This window comes from Capra hircus, chromosome 7 (assembly GCF_001704415.2).
Source record: "Capra hircus breed San Clemente chromosome 7, ASM170441v1, whole genome shotgun sequence".
Lineage (NCBI taxonomy): Eukaryota > Metazoa > Chordata > Mammalia > Artiodactyla > Bovidae > Capra > Capra hircus.
This window is the reverse complement of record NC_030814.1, coordinates 93,768,499-93,787,717: the sequence shown is the minus strand read 5'-3', so window position 1 is coordinate 93,787,717 and position 19,219 is coordinate 93,768,499. Positions and strand designations below refer to the sequence as shown.

Here is a 19,219-nt window from a genome sequence, read left to right as displayed (position 1 = left end):
ATGGCCATCAGTCTCAGGCCTCCCCTGTCTCCAACACCCCAGGGTGTAGAAAGTAAAGGGGTGCACACTGTGAGGAAGAACCTCAGGAAGTGGCTTGCGCCCTCTCCTGAGATCCAAGCAATCCCTCCCCAAGTGTCTCCCCCAAGCCCGCAAGGAGTGCCTGCTCCCGTGGCAGAGTATGGGAAGAGCTTGGTCAGCTGGCCACACCGGGCACACCTCATTCATTCACTTTCTCGCGCAGCCCCACCTGGGCCCCTCCTGCACTTGATATTTCCATGAGAAGTCAGGCATAAGAATGCCTACATTCACGCACGCTGGTGGGTGCACGGCGCTGGACCACGGGAACTCTCAGCATTTCCTGATCCCACCGCACCCTCTCCTTGCACGCCCCTACCCTCAGTGGAGGAACTCTGGGGAAAGCCTTCAACCAGAGCTACAACCTGCTGTGCACAGCCGCCAGCATGGCCTGCCTGGCCGCTCGCGCCGCCTTGTGGTCGGATGCACCCAGAAGGCCCCCAGCCAGAGACCGCGAAGGGGAAAGTGAACAGGCCTCAGTCTTCGCTTTATTGCAAACTCGGGCTGCGCAGAAGACAATACACTGGATACCGCGAAAAGTCTAGGCTGAGGAATGGACGGGGCTCGAGGGGTGCGGGAGCGCGTTCTAGGCCAAAGGCGAGGGGCTCAAGGGGAGGGCCTTGGCCAAAGGTGTGGTTGGGTCGCAAGAGTGAAGTTAAGTGAAGTCGCTCAGTCGTGTCCGACTCTTAGCAACCCCATGGACTGCAGCCTACCAGGCTCCTCCGTCCATGGGATTTTCCAGGCAACAGTGCTGGAGTGGGGTGCCATTGCCTTCCCCAGTGGGTCGCAAGCCTGGACCAAAATTCTAGGGCTCTAAAGGGACTGAGACCATTCCACGGGAAGCCAGGCTCCTGGAGGAAGGGAGGAGGAAATCTAAGACCTTTAAGTGTAACCTGAGGGGCAAATCCTAAGGCAGGGGTCGGGTGGGGTGGGCGGGCAGGGACAGGGTCGGGCTCAGTGGAAGGTCTCCACCTCTACCACGGTCCAGTCACCCTGCGGGGAAGCCACGTCATCCGGGGAGAAGCTAGTGACTGAGGTGATGCTGGCGCGGGACTCGTCCAGCGGAGACAACAGTTCGGCCCAGCGGCCCAGTTCGGCGTCGCTCAACGCAGTGCGGGCGCCCCCCACGCTGCCGCCACCCCCGGCGCCCCCTGGACCACCGCTGCCTCCCGCGGCCTCCTCGGTCGCAGCTAGCAGCAGCGTCCGGCTCAGCAGGTGCTGCACGACGCTCGCCTGCAGCGCCCCCAGCGGCAGCTCTCCCAAGCGCGCCGGCTTCGCGCCACGAGAGGCCGCACCAGCCGCAGCTCCGGCCGCCGCCTTCCCACCGCCCGCGCCGGGCCCAGGGCCGGGATCCAGCGCGTCTGTGGCGGGGCTCGCGGACTCGGGACCTTCTGCCTCGTAGATGGTGCACAAGCCATCAGCAGAGCCCGACCCGGATGCAGGAGACCAAGGCAGGGGCGCTCCTGCGTGGTGGGGGCGTGATCAGAGGAGAGGGAGGGTCTTGCAGAGGGGGTGAGGCAGAGGGAGAGGGGCCGGGATGCACAGCGAGAGCGGGAAGCCCCACCCCCGCCACGAGACTCCGCCCCTCCCTTCAGCTCCGCCCTCAGACCCAATTGTCCTGCCCCCGAGCCGAGCCTCCGACCCCGCCCTCTCACAGCCCAGACCCTCGCCCCTTCTACTGCTCCGCAGAGTCCGGAGGACTGCTTACCTGAGGTGCTACGGATGGCCAGAGGCGGCGCGGAACCTCGGCTCCAAGCTGCCGGGTGGCAGGCGGCGAGCTCGGCATCGGCAGGCGGAGAGGCTGCGGCGCCTCCTTCGGGCCCACTGTCGTAGCCGCGCAGCTCCTCGGGCGTGCTGGTGGCGCTGCTGCTGTGGCCCGCCAGGTCCGGGCCACTCAGCGTACTGGATGGGCTGCGCGACGGCGGCGGCGGTGGGCCCGGGGCCAGCGCCAGGGTCAGCCGTGGGCCCGAGATGGGGGCATCGGGACCTGGGGTTGGAGGGCGGCGTGGGGCCTGCAGAGGAGGTGAGGCAGGGGGAGAGGGAGGGGTCTGCAAAGTCGGCAAGGCCAGGGAAGGTGGAGCACGTGGTGGGGGCGTGACCAGAGGAGAGGGAGGGTCTTGCAGAGGGGGTGAAGCAGAGGGAGAGGGACCCGCCTGCAGAGGGAGCGAGGACAGAGAAGGTGGAGCCTGCAGAGGCGGCAGGCTCTGAGGAGGAGTGGCCTGTAAAGGGGGCGTGCTCAAAGAAGGCGGATCCCGCGGAGGGGGTGTGGCCAGAGGAGAGGGAGAGTCTTGCAGAGGGGGTGAAGCAGGGAGAGAAGGAGGGGCCTGAAGAGGGGACAAGGCCAGAGAAGGTGGAGCCTGCAGAGGAGGCAGGCTTTGAGGAGGAGTGGCCTGTAAAGGGGGCGTGCTCAGAGAAGGTAGAGCCAGCGGAGGGGGTGTGGCCTGGGGAGAGGGAGAGTGTTGCAGAGAGGGTGAAGCAGGGGGAGAAGGGGGAGCCTGAAGAGGAGGCGAGGCCAGAGAAGGTGGACCCCTCTGTAGGGGCAGAGCCCGAAGAGAGGGAGGATCATGCAGAGGAGATGAAGCAGGGGGAGGAGAGGGTGGGGCCTGCAAAGGAGGTGAGACCAAAGAAGGTGGAGCCAGCAGGGGAGGCAGGCTCTGAGGGGAAGTGGCCTGTAAAGAAGGCGTGGTCAGAGAAGGTGGAGAGTGCGGATGAGGCACAGCCAGCGGAGGAGGGGTCGCCCGCAAAGGTGGTGAGGCTGGAGATGGGGTCTGTATAGGAGTGGCCTGTCGAGGGGAAGTAGCCAGAGGAGGTGGAGTCTGTAGCAGAGGCCTGGCCAGGGGAGAGGGAGACTCTGAACGGGGAGAACCCTGCAGAGAGAGTGTGGTCTGAGAGGGTGAGGCCTGTGGACGGGGGTGTGAGAGGCGTGTCCAGTGTATAGGGCGTGGCCTGAAGAGGTGGAGACAGAGGACTGACCTGCGGAGGGGGCGTGGCCAGAACGGAAGGAGCTTGAGGAGGGGGTGTGGTTAGGGGAGAGGACAGGTTCCTCACAGATGCTGCTTGAGACAGAGGGGCTTGTATGGGGGCAGCGGCTGGTGGTAGAGGACCTGCCGAAGGTGGTGTGGCTAAGGGAGAGGGGAGAGCTGGAAAAGGAGGTAAAGTCAAAGACGCCTCGGTGGGGAGTACACTATGCAGAGCAGGTGAAACTGGAGGGAGAGGGGCCATGGCCAAAGGAGAGGCGGACCCCTCCAGAAAGGATGTACCCAGGTGTGTGTGTGGAGCCTGCAAAGGAGGTGTGGCCGGAGGAGAGGGGAGGGTCAGCAGAGAGGGTGGAGCCGAAGAGGGAGGGGCTAGTGAATGGGGCGTGGTCAAAGACCGGCTGAGGGCCTGGGAAGGGGGCGTGGTCGGTGGAGAAGGAGGGAGCGCGTCCCGAGAGGGAGTGGCTGGGACACGCGGAGGCGGTGCGGTAGGACAAGGTAGAGAGGATGTGGCCAGAGGAGAAAGGCCCTTCACTGGGGCTGCGCCTTTCCTGGGGGATGTGGTCTGCGGGACGCGAAGGGTCTGCAGCCCTTTCGACTTGGGCTGAACAAGAGCCCGGGGTGTTCCAGCCGGGGAGGCTCCAGAGCGGACAGGGGAGGATAGAGGGGTGACGCTAGAGCCCAGGGGGCGCGAGGTTGGCCTCTGGAGGCTCCCGCCGGCGCTGGGTCGCCTCCTGGCGGCAGGGCTCGGCTCCGCCGCGCTGCGCTCTGGGGCGCTGTTCACTGATTTCCTGGAGGCCTCAGTCGTCGGGGGCCGGAGGCGGGCACTTGGAGCTGCCCGGGGGACACCCACCTCAGCGCCCGCAGCCCGAGGCCGACGGGAATTGACCGGGGAGGGTATGGCTGGGGTGGACCCAGAAGAGTCTGGGGACAAAACCGAAGGCCAAAGGTCACCAATACTTCACAGCTCAGGAACCCCGCCGGTTCCTCCCCCCAGGTCACATACCTCTCCGTGCCCCGGTACTCAGGGCGCTTCTTCTAGGTGAATCTGTGGCTTTTCCTCTGGCCGCAGGTTCCTCAGTTGGGGTACGGAGCCCCTTCTGCCCAAGAGGGCCTGGTCTGAGGACAGGAGGGGCTGCGATCAGGGCAAAGCTCCAGCTCCTGTTTCCTCTCCCAAGTCTACATTTCCCCATCTGTAAAATGGGGCATATGCTCTCTCTGCCAGCTAATAACAGCTTTCACCGATTTGCGCCCAGTGATCAGCAAGTGCTCCCACACACTTTAATTAAAGGCTTCCAGATGGAGACACTAACCCTTGCCTAAGGGACTAGGGGAGGTGGGGGCTTGTGTGTTACCTGGTGGGCGCGCTGGCATGCCCGGGGCTAGAGATACAGCCTGAGCCTGGGGTCCTGGCAGGGGCCCGCTCTCCTCTCCCAGCCGCTGGGGGCCTGGAGGCTGTGGGGAGAAGGCCGAGTCAACACAGGTGCCCCAGATATCAAGGGGATGCTGGTGCCTCAGAGGAGAGGAGGCAAGATAGGGTCAGAATCAGGGAAAGAGGCTGAAGTACCTGGGCTCCGGGGGCCCGTCCCAGCGCTCCGCGTTGGTCCCAACTGGGGAGTAACCTCCGGGAGAGCGGTTCCCCGGATGCCCCCAGTTCTCTCTGCCAGGGGCCCTCGCCCTGCGGCGGCTGCTGCTCCCAGAACTCGGAGAGCCGCGCTGGTTACTGGAGGAGGGGGTCGTGGAGACCCTGCGGACTTGGGGATCGGAAGGCCGGGAGGGCGAGAAGCGGGCAGGCGACCGGCGGCCGCTGCCCTGGACTTGTCCTTCTTGTCCATCCAGCACCTCACGAAGAAACAGATTAATCAGCATCCCAGGTCCTGGACCGCTATGCTGCGTGCAAGGCTCTGGGTCCTGGCACCTTTCTGCTCCTCCTGCGTCACCACCCATGGGTGCCCAAATCTCTGTTAGGATCCACTTCCTTCCACCCACCCACCACTCACCAGTGCAGCTGCTCATGGTGGTCCCCAAGTCTCGTCCTTATCGCCTTTCCTCCAGGCCACGCCTGCCTCTGCTCCCTCTCAGGACTAGAGATCAACCCACCTACCCCTCGCCCCCTCAGGGCCTTGACCACCAGCGTCGGGCCAGGGGGCCTGCCACAGGTTCCATATGAAGGGATGAGCACACACCCGGGTCCCCTCGCCAGCCCCCAGAGCAGTCCCGGGCCTCCGGGAGAGATGACGGCACCTGCCGGGAGGAGGAGCGGTCCCGGCAGCCCGCGCACGGGCTTGGGAGACAAAGAGCCGCGTTCCGAGCCCGTCCCCCTGCGCCAGCTGGGCCCTGGTCCGCGCCGCCCTTCCACCTGCTCGCGCCACTGCTCACCTCGGGCTTCGGTCTTCCTCCGCTCCACGCTGGGTCGCCTGGGGTGGGGCCGGGTGGGAGCGCCGCGGCGGTGGCTGCGGCGAGCGGAGGGCAGGCGAGGGGAGGGGGCGGCGGGCGGCGGCGCCGTGAGGCGGGCCCGGCCCTTGGCGGCGGGCGGGGGAGAAGGGGGCTCGTGCTCTGGATCCAGACCGGGAAGGCGCAGGCGGGAGCGCGCGGAACTGAGTGGGGAGGGGGGAGCGCGTGGGAGCCACAGGCGGCTTCTTTGCGGCTGCGCCTGAGGACCTCAGACACCCAACCCGAGGGGCTTCGCGGAGTGGGTAACTCCTTGGGGTGTCCGATCCAGTCTAACCCCCTCTTCCCCATCCGCTGCCACACACACACCTGCCCAGGCCCCCACCCAACCACCTGGAGACCCGAGGCCGGCCTGACCGCGGATAGGCTGGGCCCTGGCAACCAGGAGGGGCGGGACCATCGCGCCTCGTGCCCAGTTCGCCAATCCGGCCTCTTGATGTCCCTGGCCCAGTCTTTGCCTTCGCGACCGCAGAGGCTGCCCCCGGACCCAGGTTTCCTGGGGCTTCCACCTCTCTTTTACCCAAAGCTTTTTCACAGACCCCAGGAAACCTCCTATCTCGTTGAGCTCGGGAGACTGGTGGGAGAATGAAGCCCTGGAAAAGTAGGGGTAGGCCCCGATTTGGCGGAAGAGAGGAAAAAAGAATGAGGGGGAGAAAGAGACCGAGGCTGATGAGAAGTGACCCAACCTTCTACAGGGCAGCGTACCCCCACTCTCCACACCCTCTCGGGTCAGATAAAGTCAAGTCAGCAAAAGCTTCTGGATAGAGCCAGGCTTTGGGGAGATGAGATTATTGGGGGGGGGGGGAGGGTGCTGGAGGTGTCAAAACCAGTGCATGAAGGAGCTGAAGAAATCCCGTTCGAGGTTTCCCAGCCCAGCCTGAGGGAGTAGGGGTGTCATTTTGGTGACTTGACAACTGGTGCAGGGGCCACCTGGAATACCTTGATAGGGGACTGTGGCATGGAGGGGATAGAAGCATGAAGAGGGAGATGGCCATCTTCAGCCGCCCTGAGCTGGGGGACAGTGCCAGGCACCCTCCTGCACCTCTGCTTATACTCAAAACCACATTGGGGACTTCCCTGGTGGTTCAGTGGCTACCCTCCCAACACAGGGAACTAGACCCCACATGCTGCAACTAAGAGTTTGCCTGCTGCAACTAAAAATCCCGTGTGTCGTAACACAGACTGAAGATCCTGTGTGCTGCAACTGAGACCCAGTGCAGCCAAATCAATTAATTAAAAAATAAAAGACCACATCGACCCCACAGAAACACTGGGCTCTCTGCTCTCAAGCCCAGTCTCTCCAGACTCTTAGCTACTCACTATCCCATTCCAAAGAACCAGCTCCCTCTGCCCCACCTCGTCCCCATCACATTTGTTCATACAGAGAGCTTGAGAATGCCCTGCGTGGTCCCATTCATACAACCTTCTGGAAATTGCAAGCTAATCTATAGACAGTGACAGAAAGCAACTCAAGGGTTGTTGGGGTCCAGGGAAGGGAGACTTGCACCACTCACTGTAGCCACTCTCACTGATTCCTCACCCTGAGAAGCTGCACGTGAGCTCAGGTCCCCCAGTCGAGTCTGACTCTTTGTGACCCTACGGACAATAGCCCACCAGGTTTCTCTGTCCATGGGATTTCCCAGGCAAGAATACTGGAGTAAGTGGCCATTTCTTCTTCTGGGGATCTTCCCAACCCAGGGATAGAACCCTTTTTCTCCTCTGTCTCCTGCATTGCAGGTAGATTCTTTATTGCTGAACTACCAGGGAAGTCCTGAGTAACTGTCAGACAGTAAATTCTTGTTGTCTTAAGGAGTTAGGTTTTGGGACAGTTTGTTACACAGCAATAGATAGCTACCTCAGGTTCATAAAACCTTAAAAGCTGGTTATAAATAAACACGTACTGGTGAGAATATGGAGAAATAAGAACACTTGTGTACCATTAGTGGGAATGTAAAACGATATAGCCACTGTGATCCACTTATATGAGGTCCCCAGAGGATTCAGATTCATTGAGATGGATGGTATAATGCTGAGTGCCAGGGGCTGGGGAAGAGGAATAGTGAATTCGTGTTCCATGAGGACAGAGTTTCAGTTTTTGCAAAATGAAAAAAGTTGTGAAGATGGATGGTGGGGATGGTTGCCCAACACTGTGAAATTACTTAATGCCACTGAAGTGAGAGTACTGGTTGCTCAGTCGTGTCTGACTCTTTGGGGACCCCAAGGACTATATCCCTCCAGGCTCCTCTTGTCCATGGGATTCTCCAGGCAAAAATATTGGAGTGAGTTGCCATTTCCTTCTCCAGAGGATCTTCCTGACCCAGGGATCAAACCTGCATTGCAGGGATCAATCTGTATCGCAGGCAGATTATTTACCTTCTGAGCCACCAGGGAAGCTCTTAATGCCAGTGAGCTGTACCCTTAAAAATAGTTAGGATGGCAAACTCTTTGTTACGTATGTGTACATTACCACAATTGTTTAAAAGCCTGGGTAGTGTGCATGTGGGGAAACTCATGAACTACCAGTGGGAATGTAAAGTAGACGGTCTTTCTGGAGGACCACTGGGCAGCATTGCATGTATGTCATATGGCTAAGACATCCCACTCAAGCATTTGTACCTGTGGCAGATCCCATACAGCCCCTCCCATATCCTCTGAGCACCCAGAGTCCCCACGTGCAGGGAAAGTCAGGAGTCCCAAGGCGTGAACGCCCCCCTCCACCCCCGTCTCCAGAGAAGCCCTCAGCCACGACAGACAGAAGCTGGTGCAACAATACTTCCACTCCCCGCCACTTGGGTGGGTACACCTTGGAGGTGCATCTGCCATCATCTCCCAGAGCTACCCTAATTAACACTTACTGGCTTCCTTCTCTTCCCCACTGGCTCACCGTTCATGCTTCCTGAGTTCACCTTCCAGAGAAACTATTGCCATCTAATTCCTTGCCTCGGAGTCTGCATCAAGAAGAGCCTGAACTAAGCATCCATCCGTCATTTGCTGAATGCCCACTGTGTGCCAGGCACCATCTGAAGTGTCAGAAAAGATATGTGTCTAGGGCTCGTGGGGCTTCAGTTCCAATGACTGCAGAGACTATTGCACAGAAGTGCAAAGCAGTGTGTAACAAGACACACATCCCAGCATATAGCTGAGAACAAACCCTCAGGGCATGGGTCTCAAGGAGCTACTCCAGAGGCTAGAGGAAAAGGAGAAACTATTCGTCTCAAAAGGCCCCTTTGCTACCACTTCACCTCACCCTGTTTTGCTATATACACAGCATAAGTGCATGCTCAATCGCTCAGTCATGTCCAACTCTTTGAGACACCATGGGCTGTAGTCCACCAGACTCCTCTGTTCATGGGATTCTCCAGGCAAGAATACTGGAGGGGGTTGCCATTTCCTTCTACAAGGGTCCTTCCACACCCAGGGATCAAACCTGCATCTCCCGCACTGGCAGGCAGATTCTTTACTACTGCACCACCTGGGAAGCCCCTATATACACAAGCATTGGTCACAAATTGACATTATCTTGTTCCTTAATTATACACATCCTTACCCTCTCCCTCTCCCCACCCCCACCCCCCCACCCCCCCACCCACACACCCCAATAGAGCAGAAGCTCTGAGAGAGAAGATAGCCTCACTTATCTTGTCCACACAAAGGTTTGTCTTTGGGCGGCCCATGGCCGAGCCCACAGGGACTTCTGAAGGGGGTCACGCCCATTGCCAGATTTCACAGAGGAACCTAAGCTTAGGGGGTCCCAACCCTCGAGGTTTCAGAGTATCTCTAATCTGGTGAACTTGTGGGCTTCTTTTCCCCATGAGATGGGGTCTCACTCTCCCACCTTCTCAGGTCTCCTCTCTCTTGAGTCTAGCAGACAGAGCAGATCAAGGTGAAAGTCTTGTCTGAGATCTAGGTCAGGCCTCCCAAAGTGGGGAGGAAATCGTGGGGGTTGGAACAGCAGGGTCTCCCTTTGAGAAGCAGATCTCCCAGATTGGACTCCAACCTTGGCTCCCAGAGCCCTCTGACCCCGGACTCTGTCTCCTCCCCAGAAAGCCTCCCTTGGTTGGGTGGTCAGAGCAGGAAGGAGAAAGCGCCCCGCCCTCCCTTGGGCCCAGATCACTGATTCCCTGTTTGAGTTTCAAAGCCAAGTAGCTGCACCTGGGAGTGAAGGGAGGAGGAGGGCTTCCACCTGTTCCTGACTGGCCTAAACAGCTTAGATCCCAGAAAGCTACTCTCAGGTTGGCTTTGGGCGTCCAGCGCCTTCAGCCCCTCTCAGTGTCCCCCACGCCAGGTCCGCCCCACTGCAGTGGAGCGCAGAATTCTACCGTTCCTGCTCCTCCGACGAGCTCCTCCCCTCCCCGGGGACTCCAGGGTTAGAATCGCCTACCTCCGGCTCTCCGGCGGTACCGGGAGTCCGGGAGCGTCCGAGGGGAGGCGGGGCCGAGACGGCTGGTGGGCGGGGCGGGGCGGGGCAGCCCGCGGCTCCGGTCCCGCCCGCCCTGACTCACCCAGTCCTGCCCGCGAACTCCGCGGGAGTCCCGGCCGCTCAGCTCCCCGGGACACAGGAGTTGGAAACAGCGTCCGGCCCGTGAGGTGAGTAGGTGGCTCTCCGCGGTTGGGCACCGGGTGGCGGGGTGAGGACCTGGCCCACAGGAGGACAGCCCGAGATGCGGCTGGCCCTGCGACCTGAGCCCTAAGCCGTCTGGGGCACAGAGGAGCTGGGCGTTGGGGGGGGGGGGGGTGGGGGCGGTGGTGAGAGGGGGCGGTGCAGAGAGAGGCCCGGCCCTGGCCAGCCCAAGGGCGCCTATCCAGGGAGCCCGGCAGGCCTGACCAAGGACAGAGTGAAGATCGAACAGCTAGGGTCCACCCTGGGCATCTTGATACCTTGTTCCCCTCTCCTCTTGGCGGTGACAGCTCATCCCAGCGAGCCCCTCACCTCCCAGAGCCCTAACACGTGGGGGCCTCCCCAGGCTGTCCCTTCCGGGTCCCCTGAACCTAAAGACTGCCCAGATCCCCCAGTTCTGGAAGGGCAGCTTGGAAAAGTTCTAGGTTGGGACTCCCCAGGCCTAAGGCCCAGAACTGGCTCTGCTGCTACTGCTCCCCACACCCCTGACCATAATTTCTCCCTCGTGTAGAAGTCAAAGGTTAAACCGAGTGCCCTCCAAGGCCCATTTCGGGGCTGACAACTGTCACTCTTTGTTCTTTGCCGCTTAGCTTGGACAGTGGGTGGAAATGGGGGGTGGGGGGATCAGGGGCACCCACCACCGCTGCCAGTGTTTAGAGGCAACGTGGGGGCTTGGGGGAGGCCTGAGAGAGAAGCAAGGGTGAGGCATGGGTAGGCGGAGCTAAGGCTACGCAGGGGGCAATTTCCCGTTCAGAGGCTGACAAGGACAACTTAGCCTGGTAGGCAGAGCAGCCATCCTCCCGTCATCTCTTCTCTACCGGAAGAAGCCCCCTTCTGAGGCCCCCTGGCAAAGATGCTTCATCTCAGTGAGAGGTTCTTGCTCAACCTGGAACATAGTGCCTGTGATCAGACGGACAGGACTCAGGGGGTCTCCCTCAAATGCTGCTTGTCACAAGCTGGGACACCTTGAATGAGTTATTTCACTTCCCCGAGTCTGGGAAATAAGGGTCTCCATATCCATGCTCCCGGAGTTGAGGGTCAAACAAGACACTGAAAACATCTGGTGGCCTTAAGTTCTCTGTCCCCACACCCCCATGATGCTTTTCCCCCTAGCCCTCCCACCAGCCTGGTTCAGACAAAGGGGGGCCAGTCTTGTGTCTGGGGAAACTTAATGGCAGGTTCCAAACAATCAAGATTGAGTCATGGAGACAGATAATGATAACCCCATGTCTGCCTTTGAGGCTGTTGTGTATACACCTTGCTCCATGGGAGCCTCTGACCCATCTGTTGGGGACTCTGGGTGTCTCTGCCTTCTTGCTTTTGATTGTGGGTCTGGGATGACCAGTAGCAGAGCTTCCACAATTGTGAGATGTGTCCTGAAGGGTGGCAGGGCCTCGGGGGCAGGAAGTTGGTCCTCCCTGCCTGTCTGTGTGGCATTTCTGCTAAGAGTCACCATTCTTAATTGAAGCAGTGTCCATTGCAGGGGCAGGTGGCCAGGGCAGGGAGAATAGTGGGTGGCCAGAACTGGAAGAGAGTGTATGGCTGTGTCTCTGGTACTGAGTCTCCCTTCAGCTTGTACACACGTGCACTGGTGTGTACACACTAGAATGCCCCCAAGGTTGTCCCAATCGGTAGCTGCAATTTGGCCCCTGGGGGCTGTGGAGTTGCCCTGGGTGTGTTTCTATTAGATTCCCTGGTGCCTGAAGCCTGTGATGCACGGGGGGGGGGGGGGGGCGGGGGGGGGGCGCACCTTTACTAGGCTTGTTGTTGAGGACAGGTTGTGAAACTGAGTGCAAGGGCTGGGTCATTGGGTGAGGGATCCTGTGCTCTGTGTACCCCCTTGCGTGTACCTGGTGCTGGGTGAGTCAGGGCCTGAGTCAGGGGCCCCTGGAGACCGGGTGTAGGCAGGTGTGTCCCTTCCCTTGCATGCCATCCCTAGTGGGATTAAGGGGTGTGGCCGACTGCCCTGACTTCAGCCTGCAGGGCGGGGCCTGCATCCTATAGCCCCGCCCACTTCCACCTTGTCCTCATTCAGTAGCAATGGGAGGCCTTCCATGGTTATGGGGACCAAAGAGGGAGGCACGGAGGTATCAGAGCAATTGGCTGAGGTGTGGGACAGAGGCCAGGCCCTGCCTCCCAGGAGATGGGTGGGAGACTGGAGGATGATCCGATGACCCAGACGCCTCCCTTCCTTGCCCAGCCAGTGACAAGCTATCAGGATGAGGACCACAGGGCCCAGGAAACCTACATGAGAAACAGGCTTCCGTGCTCAGTCATGTCCGATTCTTTGCGACCCCATGGACTATAGCCCCCCAGGCTCCACTGTCCATGGGATTCTCCAGGCAAGAATAATGAAGTGGGAAGCCATTTCCTCCTTCGGGGGATCTTCCCCACTCAGGGATTGAACCCGCATCTCTCGCATCTCCTGCATTGGCAAGCAGGTTCTTGACCACTGTGCCATCTGGAAAGCATGAGAAGGATGAGAAACAGGGGCTTTATATTGGGGAGCATGGGTGCTGGGGAGGGGAGATGGACCGGCCTAGGAGCCCCCTCAGAGACAGTGGAGGCCTTGCTGCCTCCCTTTCTTTCCCCTTCTAGACCTGAGAAGAAGAGGCTCCAGGGCTGCCTGTCTGGGAGGGTGCTGCCCCAGCTTGTGGTCCACGCCCCCGAGTGACTTGCGCCTGGCTGGCTGTATCTGGAATAATGATACCTTGGTCTAAAATGAAACCCAGGGACAGACAGAGTAGGCTAGCCGCCCAGGAGCCTGGCAGCCCAGCCCCCTCCTAGACTTTGTAGTCGTAGGTGTCACCCTGGCTCTCTCCCTGTGAGTTTTCCATTTCCTGATTCTTTGCCCCTCAGCCCTTGCCTTTGAGGTATCGGTTTTCCGCAGCAGATCCTAAACACTGGCCCCACCAGAAACCCAGGTGTCTTCATCACTGCCACCCCCCCACCCCCCAGGGCCGACAAGCCTTCAGCTCCGCCACTCCCTGCCCCTGGGGCCGGTAACCAGAGCCAGGCTCCAGCCGGCTTTTCCGGTTGGAGGTTGGAGGTGGTGCCCAGAGCGCCCCTGAAGGGGGTGGGGGTCCACGCCCCGGAAGTCCCGAATCTCGGGACTCTCTGTGGTCCAGTGACGGAGGGATCCGGGGCTGGCCGCCTGGGTACCGGGTGTCTGGAGTCAAGGAAGCAGAGCGAAGTGTTTGGGACTGGCGTCAAGGGTGGGAGGAGATGCCTGGGCTTGGGGAGAAGGCCACACCGACGAGCGGTGGAGCAGCGGCCTCGTGGAATGCCCCTTCTGAACTCTGAGTGGTCAAGCCCAGTCCCATCGGGGCAAGGGTGCCTGGGAACAGAGGTGGTGAGGACTTACCGAGCAGTAAGTACTTACCACCCTAAGCCAAGCATTCAGTCTTAGTCGCTTGGCTCCAGGAAGGAGGTGAGGTCTAGGGGACGGGGGAGGGGAAGGGAGCGCACAGCTGTGGGTTCTGCCGGAGTTCGGCGGGGCGGAGCGCGGATACTGGGAGCAGAGGCGTTGATTCTGGCTCTTCTGGGGGCCTGGCTCACAAGGCGCCCTTTCCTGAGCTTCCTGCTGTCCTCATAGGAAGGATGATTCCAGTGGCGGAGTTCAAGCAGTTCACGGAGCAGCAGCCCGCCTTCAAGGTGCTCAAACCTTGGTGGGACGTGCTGGCCGAGTACCTCACCGTGGCCATGCTCATGATCGGGGTCTTCGGGTGCACCCTCCAGGTAAGGGGCGGGGCGGGGTGTGGCCTGGATGGGGTGGGGTTTCCCAGGGGCGGGGTCTGGGAGATTCCGGAAGTCTTCCCTTATCCTATCATAGTTCTAGAGACTGGACCTCCGAAATCAAAGTGTTGACAGGGCTGGTTCCTTGCGAAGGCTGTGCCTCTCGTCTAGACTCTGGTGGCCTCAGGCATTCCTTGGATGATAGAGGACATTCTCCCTGTATCTTCACAGCATCTTCCCTCAGTGTGAGTGTGTGTGTGTGTCCAAATTTCTCCCTCATCTTAACTTGATCACATCTGCTCTGCAAACACTATTTCCAGATAAGGCATCAATCACAGGTCAGGTATTTGGGGCTTAGGACTTCAACATCTTTTTTGTTTAATATTTATTTACCTGCACCAGTTCTTAGTTGCCTCATGTGGCATTTTTACTTGCAGCCTGTGAGATCTTCATTTTTTTTTTTAAGTTGGAGCATGAACCCTTAGGTGTGGCATGTGGGATCTAGTTCCCTGACCAGGGATCAAACCCAGGCCTCCTGCATTGAGAGTGCCCAGTCTTAGCCACTGGGCCAGCAGGGAATTCCCTAGGTCTTTAACATCTTTTTGAGGAACACGAATCAACCCAGCTCTTTTATTTCCAGACAAAGTCCCATGCTCAAAGGTTTAATGACTCTTCCAAAGTTACAGCCAGCTGAGGACAGCTGGGGATCAAGGCAGACCTCTCCTGCTTGCAGCCTGCTTCCTCTCCCTATAACTTCCCAGGTCACCCCAGATCCTTCACCCTCTTTCATACCCTCGCCCCCATCCCCAGGTGACGCAGGACAAGATAATCTGTCTGCCCAGTCATGAACCCCGGGAGAATTTATCTGAAGCCCCGTGCCAACAGCTGCTGCCCCGGGGGGTCTCAGAGCCCATGGGGGACCTCCGGGAGTTGAGTGGCCTCAAGAACAACCTGGACCTACAGCAGTACAGCTTCATCAACCAGCTCTGCTACGAGACGGCCCTCCACTGGTATGCCAAGTACTTTCCCTACTTGGTTGTCATCCACACACTCATCTTCATGGTCTGCACCAGCTTCTGGTTCAAGTTCCCCGGCACCAGCTCCAAGATCGAGCACTTCATCTCCATCCTGGGCAAGTGTTTTGACTCGCCATGGACTACTCGGGCACTGTCCGAGGTCTCCGGAGAAAACCACAAGGGCCCTGCCGCCACCACAGCTGGGCGGGCGACAGTGACCTTGACCACAACGGCAGGGGAGGGCGAGAAGGAGAAGGTGTTGCCAGAGCCCGAGAAGGTGGTGACAGAGCCCCCAGCTGTCACCCTGCTGGACAAGAAGGAGGGGGAGCAGGCCAAAGCCCTGTTTGAAAAGGTCAAGAAATTCCGTGTGCACGTGGAGGAGGGTGACATCCTGTACACCATGTACATCCGGCAGACGGTGCTCAAGGTCTGCAAGTTCTTGGCCATCCTGGTCTACAACCTGGTCTATGTGGGGAAGATCAGCTTCCTGGTGGCCTGCAGGGTGGAGACCTCGGAGGTGACGGGCTACGCCAGCTTCTGCTGCAACCACACCAAAGCCCACCTCTTCTCCAAGCTGGCTTTCTGCTATATCTCCTTCGTGTGCGTCTACGGGATCACCTGTCTCTACACCCTCTACTGGCTCTTCCACCGGCCCCTCAAGGAGTACTCCTTCCGGTCAGTTCGGGAGGAAACTGGCATGGGCGACATCCCCGACGTCAAGAACGACTTCGCCTTTATGCTGCACCTCATCGACCAGTACGACTCGCTGTACTCCAAGCGCTTTGCTGTCTTCCTCTCTGAGGTCAGCGAGAGCCGCCTGAAGCAGCTCAACCTCAACCACGAGTGGACTGCCGAGAAGCTGCGGCAGAAGCTGCAGCGCAATGCCCGGGGCCGGCTGGAACTGGCCCTCTGCATGCTCCCGGGGCTGCCAGACACGGTCTTCGAGCTCAGCGAGGTAGAGGCACTGCGGCTGGAGGCCATCGGCGACATCACCTTCCCCCCGGGCCTCTCGCAGCTGGTGCACCTGCAGGAGCTGAGCCTGCTCCACTCACCCGCCAGGCTTCCGTTCTCCTCGCAGATCTTCCTGCGGGACCGTCTGAAGGTCATCCGAATCAAGTGCGAGGAGCTGCGGGAGGTGCCCCTCTGGGTGTTTGGGCTGCGTGGTCTGGAGGAGCTGCATCTAGAGGGGCTCTTCCCCCCAGAGCTGGCCCGGGCAGCCACCCTCGAGAGCCTCCGGGAGCTGAAGCAGCTGAAGGTGCTGTCTCTGCGGAGCAACGCTGGCAAGGTTCCTGCCAGCGTGACTGATGTGGCTGGCCACCTGCAGCGGCTCAGCCTGCACAATGATGGGGCGCGTCTGTTGGCACTGAACAGCCTCAAGAAGCTGGCGGTGCTGCGGGAACTGGAGCTGGTGGCCTGCGGGCTGGAGCGCATCCCCCACGCCGTCTTCAGCCTAGGCGCGCTGCAGGAGCTTGACCTCCGGGACAACCACCTACGTTCCATTGAGGAGATCCTCAGCTTCCAGCACTGCCGCAAGCTGCTCACGCTCCGGCTGTGGCACAACCAGATTGCCTATGTCCCCGAGCATGTGCGGAAGCTCCGGGGCCTCGAGCAGCTCTATCTGAGCCACAACAAGCTGGAGACGCTGCCCACCCAGCTCGGCATGTGCTCCAGCCTCCGCCTGCTGGATGTCTCGCACAATGGGCTGCATTCCCTGCCAGCCGAGCTGGGTCTCCTGCAGAATCTTCAGCACTTGGCTCTCTCCTACAATGCCCTGGAGTTTCTACCCGACGAGCTCTTCTTCTGCCGCAAGCTGCGGACGCTGCTTCTAGGTTACAACCTTCTGAGCCAGCTTGCACCCCAGGTGGGGGCCCTCAGGGCCCTCAGCCGCCTGGAGCTCAAGGGCAACCGGCTGGAAGCACTGCCGGAAGAGCTCGGCAACTGTGGGGGGCTCAAGAAGTCGGGGCTCCTGGTGGAGGACACCCTTTACGATGGGCTGCCGGCAGAGGTTCGGGACCGGATGGAGGCGGAGTGAAGCTGGGGAGGGAGGACAGGTTGAGGTCAATGCCTCCTGGATGCTACCACCCTGGAATCTCTACCATTATCTTCGAGGGAGATGGTTAAGTGGGCCCCATCCAGGAGACAAGGAACAGACATGTCAGGTTGATGGAGCCCAGGCAAGATCCTGGGACGGGTTTGTCTGGGAGGCTGTGGATTTGGGGTGGAACATCCTGGAGGGATTAACTCAGTCAGAAGACTCTCAGACCAAAACCACACCCGTGTCTTTGGTTTGGCTGACCTGCCCCTAGCCCTGGGCCAGAGATGCTGCCCTCCCCCAGACAGCAGCCACAGTACCACATATGGGGGTTGGGGTGGGGGAGGCTCATCCCAGTGGGATTTAACCCTCTTCCCCTGACCAAAACAGCTTACATCTGGGGTTTTCTCCCAATGAGGGGACACAGACACAAGGGACCAACCTCCCCCCCTGCCCCCAATTTTGATATTAATCCCTTATTTATAAATTGCTTGCTATGGACACCTGAACTCAGAAAGCAATGGTTCTCATATTTGGCTGAAATCAACATCTCCAAAACAAAACATCCCAGGCCCCACCCTTGAAAGGCTGACTCAGGATGTTGGCTGGAGGCCAGGAACTTGCTGGTAAACAGAAGCATCCCAGGTAATTCTGATTCAGACCATCCCAGGCCTGAATGTTGGGAAATGCTGACCTACAGAGTAGATATCTGGGTGTCGAGAGCAGGGATTCTGAACTTGGTTCTAGATCCCTAGATGCTTTGAGAAATCTGATGAAAGCTGGGCACCTCCTTCCTCAGGAAAATGCTCCTGTTCACATAAGTTAAAAGCTCTGCAGACAACTTCAAGCAATCAACATTCCCCTAAACCCCCCAGGGGGCTATTCTTGCCTGTGCTAAGGATTGGAACTCCTGCAGGGGAGGTACATTTTTCTGTAGGCTGGGACTTTGTCTTTCAATGTTCCCTATGTGAGGGAGTGTATATCAGTGGGTGTTTAATAAATAACACTATGAGAACTATATATATTTTTTTGGCTTAGCTGGGCCTTCCTCACTGCACTCAGGCTCTAGCTGTGGTGCATGGGTTTCTCATTGTGGTCACTTCTCTTTTGCAGAGCACAGGCTCAGTAGTTGCGGCACAAGGGCTTAGTGGCTCCGTGGCAATGTGGAATCTCCCCAGACCAGGAATTGAACCCATGTACCCTGCATTGGCAGGTGGATTCTTAACCACTGGGCCACCAGGGAAGTCTGAGAATAAGTTTGATCCCTTGTGTCCACTCCAGCCACTGTCTAAGTCTTCTATTCCACCAGACCAAGTAGAGGTAAGTGGCAACAATCAGGTTCCAGAATCAAGACTATAAGCCTCTTCCCTGGGAGCAGAGGCAGAGAGAGACCTCAGTTAACCAGGAGACATCAGGTGGTCGTCTACCTAGCCTTTTCCCGTAGAAGTGCCTGTCCTTTACATTTCGTTATTCTCATGGCTCCACAATTTTGGATCTGCTTCACCTGTAAGTTGTCACCAGGGGAGTCATCAGAAACCTTCAGTTTTCTCGTGCTAGAGTGGGCAGGGCCTTGGCACAGCCTGCCCAACCCTGACTTCCTGGGATTCCCCACTCCCATGGTGTCTCCAACATGTGAGCCTCCTCCAGGCACCAGAGAGCAGAAGCAAGCTGCTCACCTGGGCGCCCCAGGGTTCCAGATGGGGACATTTTCCCAGCGCTCTTCAGGCCAGCTGAAGAAAAATGTGTAGGTGGTAAAGACACTAGGTGGAGGAACCAAACCCCAGGTCCTAACTTCTGCATTGTCCAGGAGCTAAACAGATGAGGGATGCCTTCAAATTTCCCACGGCCAATCTGACTTGGAACTCTCCAGCCCTGACCTTGGCCCCATGTCGCTGAGGATAGGGATCACGCCGCTGGATTCCCACCGTCCAGATAGTGGCCCAAACCCTACCCCGCCCCTTCAAGTCCTCGTGGCCAACCCTGACCCCGCTGAAATGGAAAGGGCTTCCCACAGGTGCCTAATTATGGTGAGTAGGCAGCAATTAAGCACAACAGGGACCGTAACAAAGCACTGTCCGAGATGAGAAAGGCAGTTTTGGAAGGCGTGGGTGCCAGCTAGGGCCGGCCGGGAAGAGAAAGAACGAGGCTGAGGACACAGCCTGGCGACCACCGAGGACAGCGGCAGGAAATTAAAAATAGAGAAAAAGAGAGCGAGCGAGAGACCAGAAGTGCGCATGCGCAGCAGACGGCACGCGTGTGCGCTCGTCTCACCTTCTGTACGCCTGCGCGCTGCTTTCTCCGCCCACCGCTCTTAACT

The 19,219-nt window shown here is 59.0% G+C and overlaps 2 protein-coding genes across 7 annotated transcripts; one reads left to right on the top strand and one right to left on the bottom strand.

Moving 5' to 3' along the window:
* Positions 542-5,534, bottom strand: PRR36 (proline rich 36). Of its 3 annotated transcripts, XM_018050976.1 has the most exons (6): positions 4,618-5,422; positions 4,406-4,505; positions 4,057-4,169; positions 3,904-3,974; positions 1,784-2,087; positions 542-1,538 (listed from the first exon to the last, which is right to left on the bottom strand). In XM_018050976.1, the coding sequence occupies exons 1-6, from the start codon at positions 4,883-4,885 to the stop codon at positions 1,030-1,032; spliced, it is 1,365 nt and encodes a 454-aa protein (XP_017906465.1). In that variant the 5' UTR covers positions 4,886-5,422; the 3' UTR covers positions 542-1,029. The 3 variants fall into 3 exon arrangements, with proteins under 3 accessions (XP_017906465.1, XP_017906463.1, XP_017906464.1); XM_018050974.1 differs by lacking the exons at positions 542-1,538; positions 1,784-2,087 and adding an exon at positions 5,430-5,534 and having other exon boundaries at positions 2,482-3,974; positions 4,618-4,892; XM_018050975.1 differs by lacking the exons at positions 542-1,538; positions 1,784-2,087 and having other exon boundaries at positions 2,482-3,974; positions 4,618-4,892; positions 5,051-5,422.
* Positions 9,103-17,924, top strand: LRRC8E (leucine rich repeat containing 8 family member E). Of its 4 annotated transcripts, none has more exons than XM_018050957.1 (3): positions 9,103-10,088; positions 13,715-13,857; positions 14,665-17,924. In XM_018050957.1, the coding sequence occupies exons 2-3, from the start codon at positions 13,720-13,722 to the stop codon at positions 16,900-16,902; spliced, it is 2,376 nt and encodes a 791-aa protein (XP_017906446.1). In that variant the 5' UTR covers positions 9,103-10,088; positions 13,715-13,719; the 3' UTR covers positions 16,903-17,924. The 4 variants fall into 4 exon arrangements, with proteins under 4 accessions (XP_017906446.1, XP_017906447.1, XP_017906445.1 ...); XM_018050958.1 differs by lacking the exon at positions 9,103-10,088 and adding an exon at positions 13,189-13,489; XM_018050956.1 differs by lacking the exon at positions 9,103-10,088 and adding an exon at positions 13,189-13,549.